Source organism: Ailuropoda melanoleuca, chromosome 19 (genome assembly GCF_002007445.2).
Source record: "Ailuropoda melanoleuca isolate Jingjing chromosome 19, ASM200744v2, whole genome shotgun sequence".
NCBI lineage: Eukaryota > Metazoa > Chordata > Mammalia > Carnivora > Ursidae > Ailuropoda > Ailuropoda melanoleuca.
The window spans coordinates 2070958-2080079 of NC_048236.1; the positions used below are offsets into that span (position 1 = coordinate 2070958).

Consider the following 9122-nt stretch of genomic DNA (forward strand, 5'->3'; position numbering starts at 1 on the left):
TACAATGGACTTGGAAAGAGCAAGACCAGACAAGACTAAGAGCCTGACATTCATCCGAGGGGCTACAGAATACTTAAGGCAAAACACAATAATCATGAAGTTCAAGAACAAACCTATAGAACATTTCTTCTCCCTCTCTCCAGGGCACAAGGAGCTTCAACCTCTAACCAAGGGGAGATACTACTAGTCTGTCTAGACAGAGCTCTTAGGCTAATCTCTTTGACTAGACTTTGGAAATGCAGAATATCACACTAGGGTTTGGGAGAGGTGAAAATACCACTACCAGACTACAAAAAGCCCTAGATTACACAACTCCACACTAGCTTAAAGTCTAGCTCTTTGCTACCGAAAGTGTAGTCTGAATCAGCAGCATCTGTACTACCTAGGAGCTTTTTAGTAGTCCATCCAGGCCTACTGAATCAGAATCTGCATTTTAATAAGATCTTCAGGTTTGCACTTTAAAATTTGAGAAACATCAGGCCAGATCATGATTTTCAAGCTATGTTCTACAGAGATTCTGAAGACTGCTCAGGAGCTGCCTTAAAGAAGGACATGCTAAGAAAGCAGAGCCTGGCAGTACCTGGGTGGCTTAGTCAGTTAAGCGCCTGACTTCAGCTCAGGGTCCTGGGATGGAGCCCCACGTTTGGACTCCATGCTAAGTGGGGAGTCTGCTTCTCACCCTTGCCGTCTTCCCCTCCCCTTGCTCACGCTCTCTCCCTCTATAATAAATAAGTAAAATCTTAAAAAAAAAAAAAAAAAAAAAGCAGAGCCGGCATGGCATGGCTGTGGGCCTTCCAGCTCAGTGAAACTGCACTACCTCCAATTTTATCTGTTTATGAGATAAAATTCTATACGTCATTTGGAAAAGAAGTGTTTCACTGTGGGGAAAATTTTTTAAACTACTGAGCTACCTAATTGGCATTATTTTCTCACAAGTTTTAGAAGGCTCTCCAATGCTTTGCTTTGCTAGTTCACATATTAAAAACCATAAAATTCCTTCACAGCCTATTTAATTCCCTCTTATCTACCTTGCTTGGATATCCACAAGCACTCTGCTAATCCTGGGTCTGGAAAAGAGTATGTGATGGTTTGGCTCACCATATATTTTTATTTCATAGAAATAAAACGGTCTTGGACCTCTTTGGCATGAAGATAAAAATACAGGCTGGAACACTTGTCCTTTCAGTCAGAGCTCTATACCACACACAATAGTCCTAACCTTTCTGGGTACTGTGGTCACAGAGCTTCTACTGCCCAAAAAAGAAAATTTCTGATTTAATCACAGATAGAAATAAAGATCCTCCAGCACTATGAGCATACAACCTTTATTTTTTTAAAGATTTTATTTATTTATTTGCAAAAGAGAGAGAATGAGAGATCAATCATGAGCAGGGGGAAGGGCAGAGGGAGAAGCAGGCTCCCCGCTGAGCAAAGGGCCCGATGCGGGACTCAATCCCAGGACCCTGGGATCATGACCTGAGCCGAACGCAAACGCTTAACTGATTGAGCCACCCAGGCCCCCAAGTATACAACTTTTAAATAATCTGAATGAAAAATTTACAGGTCACTTACATTCCACTCACACTGGTGTTTTCTACAGTTTCTAGTACCTACCTTTATTTTTTGAAAGTTTCTAAGAAATAACTTTTCTTTCCTTTTGTTTTTTAGTTGCTTTCTCTGGGACTGAGTTAGCAGAACATCAGAGTTGCCTTTTCTTATTCACCAGTCCTGCCTTTGTTCAAAATTTTAGACCTGGGTAACAGCTATAAATAACTTTATGAAAGACTATTAAAGATAAACTTTATCACCTCTGCTAAAAGAATGCCACCCATGGGAATCCAGGTTTCTATAGCTCACCTCCTCCCCAAGAATCTGGAGAATTTTGACGTTTCAATATAGTATAAAATAAAAAAGAAAAATGGGATTGAACCAAGGATGATCTCTGAAATCAAGCATAACTACAGTAAAACATTTTACTCTATAGGTTTGTTAGCCATGAACATACCTATTTCCAGGAAGGAATGTCCACGAGTTGCACCATTGCTACACCACCATCTACCATAAAAAACTCTCTGATTGTATTAGTGTACGGGGGAAAAAAACACAGGCTCCACAGGTAATGGCAAATTCATCCATACTTCCATGTTCAGCTCCACACTAAAACTATTACATATTACCACCAAATGACATGCCAGCTCAAGATCTAATCCAGCCCTAAATCTCAATTAGTCAGAAATAATGAGATGACTCCCAGAGAGTCTCAGTCCAGACTTGTAATCTCCAGCAAAAGGAAGCAAAAAAGAAAAAAGAAAAAAAAAGGCACATTAACGGTTAAAAGAATGACCTATCATGTAAACACAGGCAGAAATTAAGTTGCTTATTAGAAGCTCATATCCTCCTTTCCCAGGTCTCCCAAAGGATAAGAGAAAGAACTGGCTGTAGTAAAAGTAAGCCCTAAGAAGGGTTCCATACCCTGTAGCTCAGAATAGTCCAGGGACACACTCTCTCTGAAAGCTTTAGTTAAATCCAACTCTTTTCTAAAATAAGGTCTATTTAAAAAAATTGATTGTTGGATGTAGGTGATGAGTACACGGGGGCTCTCTGTACTATTCCATGTTTTTTTTAAGATTTAATTAGCTTTATTAAGCTATTCATGAATTGGAGAGCATCTCATCTATCAAGTAGAGGGGAGCTCCCTCTCTGTACTTCTGTATTTATGAATTGCATTAAATAAGTTAAAAAAATACATGATAACATATATCCACATAAAAGTTTATACACCAATTGTTCAGAGCAGCATTATTCACAATAGCCAAATAGTGGAAACAACCCAAATTTACCCATCCATTCATCACTGATAAATGGATAAACAAAACACATACAATGAAATATTATTAGCAGTAAAAAGGAATGAAGTACTATTATATGCTACAAAATGAGTGAGTCTTAAAAAACATTATGCTAAGATGCTAGTCACGTATGAAATGTCCAGAATAGACAACCTATAGAGACAGAAAGTAGATTAGTGATAAATTAGGGCAGGTGGTGGGGTTAACTAATAAATAGCTAAGAGTACAGGTAATAAAACTGTTCTAAAACTGATCATAGGGGTGCCTGGGTGGCACAGTTGTTAGGCGTCTGCCTTCGGCTCAAGGCGTGATCCCGGCGTTCTGGGATCAAGCCCCGCATCAGGCTTCTCTGCTAGGAGCCTGCTTCTTCCTCTCCCACTCCTCCTGCTTGTGTTCCCTCTCTCACTGGCTGTCTCTCTCTGTTAAATAAATAACATCTTTAAAAAAAAATAAAAATAAAAAAAATAAAACTGATCATAGTAGTGGATTCACAACTCTATGAATATACTAAAAGTCACTGAGCTATAACTTTAAATGGGTGAATTTTATGGTATGTGAATTATGGCTCAATAAAGCCGTTAACAAATGTACAGAATAGGGGCACCTGGGTGGCACAGCGGTTAAGCCTCTGCCTTTGGCTCAGGGCGTGATCCTGGCGTTGTGGGATCGAGCCCCACATCAGGCTCCTCCTCTATGAGCCTGTTTTTTCCTCTCCTACTCCCCCTGCTTGTGTTCCCTCTCTCACTGGCTGTCTCTATCTCTGTCAAATAAATAAAATCTTTATTAAAAAAATGTATAGGATAAAAAAAAAAAAAAGAAAAAAATATCCCCCAGAGGCCAAACTTCCCATTCTTTTCCTCTACTGATTCTTCAAAATGCTGGAAGGAAACTGTGTCCTTCTGTCTTTTCCCTAAGGCAAACTGGAGGAAAAAATCCTGCTCCTTCAACCAATGTCAGGGCAAGGAAGAGTTAAGAATTCCATGAATGGAACCTACAATGTGCAGAGTACTTTGTTAACAGGGGAAATTGACCTCACATCCACAAATCTTCAGAAGCTGACTGTCTTCATACAACCTGTTCATGTTCCTTTTCCAGAATATGTTACATTAATACCCACAGAACTGCCAAGGTGAGAACACGGAAACTCTGGCAATTCGGCTATAATCCAAACTGGATATAAAATTTAATATATTCACTAAGAATACCAGGGTCCCAGGAAAATATTTATTTATTTGTTTATTTATTTTTAAAGATTTTATTTTTAAGTATTCTCTACACCCAACATGGGGCTCAAACTTACAACCCCAAGAACAAGAGTCAAATGCCCTACTGACTGAGCCAGCCAGGTGCGCCCAGGAAGAAATGTAAAACACCTACATATGAAGGACGGAAATGGCCTGGACCTGAAAATGGTCCAGCTGAAGGCTGGACATGCTGTCAGGAGACATCCTGAGAACGCCAATGGTCCTATGACCTGGTTTTAGTACATAGTAACTATCCACGCAAACCATACCAAGCAAAAGTACACAGAACAAAAAATCTAAATAATGGACTGGTACCTCCTATTTTTTTTTCCTTAAGTAATCTCTACATCCAACATGGGGCTCAAATTCACAACCCTGCGATCAAGAGATGCATGCTCTACTGACTGCACCAGCTACGCGCCCCACTGGTAGCTCCTTCTAGAACCTTCATCTCATTTTCTCTAAAATAGACTTGCTTTCTGAAACACATGATTCTGGAAAGAAAACTACTGTTCTAAACTCCCTAAAAGGAAAATTTTAATTTTTACAACTTAAAAGAAGACAATTAGCTCTCTGAAGCACACGTGCATAACGAAGCTTATGGAAAGGGGAGGTGACAGCCTAGACCTAACAAGAGGAAATGCTAAAGTTACCTCAAAACCTTAACGAGGAAGGAAGAGAGTCACACCATGCACCACCTACTCAATCATCTCCCAAAATAGCAGCAGCCAGAAGGGCAAGGGCTTTTGCCTCAGTTAAGGGATATAGTCACATACCTTGAAACCTTATCTTCAGAAGCTTATGTTGTACGACATGGAACTGTCCTGCCTTGTTTTGCCACATCAAATTGCCACTGCAGCTTTGAAGTAACTATTACCAAAGGGTAGCACTGGTCTTCAGACTTCCTGCCCAGCTGTCCCCCACCGGTCTGTCCATGCTCAGTGTACCACTGCATGACAATCTCGATTTGTAAGAACATGACATTGGTTTTTGCTACTGCTAATCATTTGTGAAAACTCCCAGTGTGCTGGACAGAGACCATAACAGACATGACTCCCAGCTCTCAGATAGAGTGCTTTCCCTGTACTCTCATATTTATTTACTTTTGTGAGGTGACACACACCTAATGTGATTACTTCCTATATATAGTTAAGTTCCTAATACCTGGGATCTATATTTAACACTCTGTAGAGTGTATCTGTCCTTCCTCAGCACTCCAACAATTGTAGAGTAATAACTGAAATTAAAGATTTTTAAAGAGCTTTAACTTTCTATTAATGCTTATATATTTAACATAGATACATATATTACACATGAACTTATTTAAACCCTTCCTAAACCTATATTTCAACCTGATCAAGCTGAAAAATAACACCATTAAAAGAAGATTACCTATTCTGTCCAGAACTTTCCTTTGTAGAATGGATCCTAGTTCCAGTATTTTAGAATCCTCCTCATCTCAACTGTTTTTTTTTTTTAAAGATTTTATTTTATTTATTTTACAGAGATAGAGACAGCCAGTGAGAGAGGGAACACAAACAGGGGGAGTGGGAGAGGAAGAAGCAGACTCATAGCAGAGGAGCCTGATGTGGGGCTCGATCCCATAACGCCGGGATCACGCCCTGAGCCGAAGGCAGACGCTTAAGCGCTGTGCCACCCAGGCGCCCCTCAACTGTTTTTAATCTGGGAAACTTATGTCCCTTCAGCTTTCCGTTGGACCAGGATGACATTCTAAAGTCTTTTCTTCTACATAATTCCTTCAGCAATAGAGTCTATATCAATATACTCTCCCCACTCAGAAAGCCTTTTCCAATGCTCTACCTTATACTGGACATAGGGCATAACTTCAGTGCTGGCACCACTCTTTCAAATACATTATTCAGAGAAGAGCACCTTTTCTACCTTCAAGCACTATCACAGTGTGCCCTACCTCAAATGAAGCCTACCTGTCCACGTCCTCCAGATTATCCACTGATGACCCCAGTCGATCACTAAGCTGCCGCCGTTCTGGTATGCCAACACAGAAATGGTCATTGCCAACAGTGATCCTTAAGCTCTGTTCCAAAGAAGAGTCAGAACGCAGACCAGGAGAGCGCCTCTACAAAAGTAAAAGATAATGTAATAGTCTATAGGGTCAAGACATCCCTATACCCAAAAATGTACTCCTCCTTAGTTATCAAGCTGTCGCCCAACAAGGAGAGAAATGGCTATGGTAAGATACCACCCCCCAAATATAGCACATTTAAAAAAATAATTTTCTTAGATGAAAGACCACACTTCCAACTCTCCCCACCAGTGACCTTTCATTCTTTCATTTACTAGTACTGGGCATGGGACAAGAAGAGTAAATGGAATCTGTTCTCAGGATCTATATATTTCTAGTGAAGCAAGCAAGCAAAAAACAGGGTTTTGTTTATTTTTTAAGTACTTCTGATAGTGGTTAGTGCTGTAAAATCATTAAAACATGGTAACATGAAAGAGATTAGGGAAAAGGAGTTACTTCAGATAGAATGGTTAAAGGCAGCTTTTCTGAGGTGATACTATTTAACCTGACTCTTGAATGATGAGATGTGAGGCTTGCAAACAAGCCTCTGTAATGAGCTTAGCATGTTTTGGGTAACAGAAAGGCACCCAGTGTGACTGCAGCAAAGTGACAGAAGAGAAGACAGGCAGAAGCCAGTTAGGAAACCTGGATTTTATTCTTAGTGTAGAAGAAGCCACAGAAAGATTTCCAGCACAAGAGTGATGATCTGACTACATTCTTCCGCCAGATGCTTGCATTGCTCATACTCTCATCTCCTTCAGATCTTTACTTCAGTCACCTTCCCAGATCTTCCCTGGCTACTCTATTAAAAAGTATTAACTCCTTTCTCTGTTTTTGTTTGTTCTTAGTACTTAATTCTACTTAACATGCCGAAATAACTTAATTCTCTATTATCTGACTCCCTCTGGTAGAATATAAGTTCTACGAGGGCAGGGGTTTTTGACTGTTCATGTTTTATCCCCAGTGGTCAGAACAGTACCTAATACATGGTAGATGTTTAATAAACACTTCTCAAATGTATAAAATGAAGATTAAAAAAAAAGTATTTTAATTGCTGGGTACAGAATAAACTGGGTGGTATAACAGGAGAGTAAAGGATCCTAACAGACTGGAGATAATAGGACTTAAGACTAGGGAGATGGTAGGAGGACAGTTTGGGGGATGTTTCTTGGAGGTAGAGCTGACAAGTCAGATGAAGTGACTGACAGCATGGACTTGGGAAAAGGGAGATGATCACTGTTCTCTGGCTGAGCAATGGGTGATTTACTGAGAGAAAAGCCTGGAGCACTGGAGAAAAGGGAGGTTATGGAAACTAGCATTCAACTTTGCTTCCTCTGTAGAACTGCTTGCTTCCTCAGACTATAGCTGCTCAGCTATGAAAATCTTAACATAGTGACAAGTCAATTCACCTATGACCAGAGTACCTAGAGTACTCTGACTCTGATAGAGAGCCACCCCACTCGAGAAAACAAAAACTTCGTCACGGGGTTTTAAAAAGATTGGTGAACTGAAAATAAAAACAAATTCAAAAACACCTGCCCCAGGCCAGAGGTGGTTATGGTGAAAGGTCAATATCACATCTAAACTTTTTTTTTTTTAAGATTTTATTTTGGGGGGCCTGGATGGCTCAGTCGGTAGAGCATGAGACTTGATCTCAGGGTCATGAGTTCAAGCCCCACACTGGGCATGGAGCCTACTTCTAAAAAAACAAAGGAAGGAAGGCAGACAGGAAGAAAGACACAGACGGAAACACAGAAGGAAACACAGAAGGAAACACAGAAGGAAAGATTTCATGTTTTAAGTAATCTCTCCACCCAACCTGGGGCTTGAACTCACAACCCTGAGATCAAGAGTCACACGCTCTACCAACTGAGCCAGCCAGGCATCCCTAAACTAAACTTCTTAACCTCATGTTCTGTCCCTTTAGCAGGGGGAAAAAAAAAAAAGTTCAAATCATGGGTGCCAGGACCAGGTAGATACGGATTAAATCACAGTCACGCCACTTCTTACCTAAGTGACATCAAGCAAATTAGTCAAACCTTTCTGGATACCTCAGCTATTCAACAAGGAACAACCTTTCACTGCCTCGCCTCAAAAGACTGTGAGTGTTCAAAGAGAATGTGTAAAGTGAAGGGCTAGGCATAATCCTGCCACAACTCAGTAAGTGGTAGCAGTTATTACAATGACTGGGGATACGCACGGTTCATTTCGGAGAAGCAGCTCCTATTTGCTAACAGTTGACACTCAAGGCGTCTACGCTGATGGGGTTTAGGCAACCCTGACTGGCCACAAAGACATTTCAGCTTCTTATCTAAGATCCACGGGGCAGCTCAGGTCTAAAGGGATACCAAACCACGGAACTCTGAGGAAACATCGACTGCTGAACAAGTACCAGGCACACGGTTTGGAGGGCATTCCCCTCGCCCCGGCAAACTTTTCCGCATCTCACCTAAAGTGAGAGAAAACAGCCTATTCCTGAAATGGTGCACTGCCTCCCGACCAGGCGCCCGTACCGGTCCCGAGTCCGTTATTGTGCAAAAGAGGATCCCAGGGCTGACAGGGAACCTCCAGGTACGGGCGAAGCTGAGGGAGCCCGTGGGGGGTGGAGGGCCCTCGATCCTGGGACTCTGGCCTGGAGGCCTCGGGGGCGCCTGTGCTGCGGGCGTTTCTGGAAGCGGGAAGCCCGGGTGAGGGGGCTAGGGTATAGAGGGAGTCCCGGTCGAGGGGTGGGATTACCCGGCTGCCGCTGTCGCCTGGATGGTCTCCGCGGCCGTCCCGAGCGAAGTCGGCGCGGGACTCCCCCCGGCTGCTGCCTCGGAAACCGGCCGGGCCCGGCGGGAAGAGTCGTCGGCCCCGCGGTGGCGACGGGGAGCTACGACGGGCCCGCGGCGGGGAGGGGGAAACGCGACGACCCCGCGGCGGGGACGGCGAGGCCCGGCGGCCGCGGGGCGGGGACGGAGAGCCGCGGCGACCCCGCGGCGGGGA

The 9122-nt window shown here is 42.6% G+C and overlaps 1 protein-coding gene across 7 annotated transcripts in view; it reads right to left on the minus strand.

Annotated features, from left to right (window-relative positions):
* ZNF318 (zinc finger protein 318) overlaps positions 1–9122 on the minus strand; it is a 96803-nt gene that overhangs the window by 34401 nt on the left and 53280 nt on the right. For all 7 annotated transcript variants that reach the window (XR_004622089.1, XR_004622087.1, XR_004622086.1 and 4 more), the window contains exon 3: positions 6040–6191. Coding sequence is in view for 2 of the 7 variants with exons in the window: in XM_011218787.3 (XP_011217089.2) it covers positions 6040–6191 (152 nt within the window). In the remaining 5 variants the exon portion in view is untranslated. The remainder of the gene's footprint in view (positions 1–6039; positions 6192–9122) is intronic.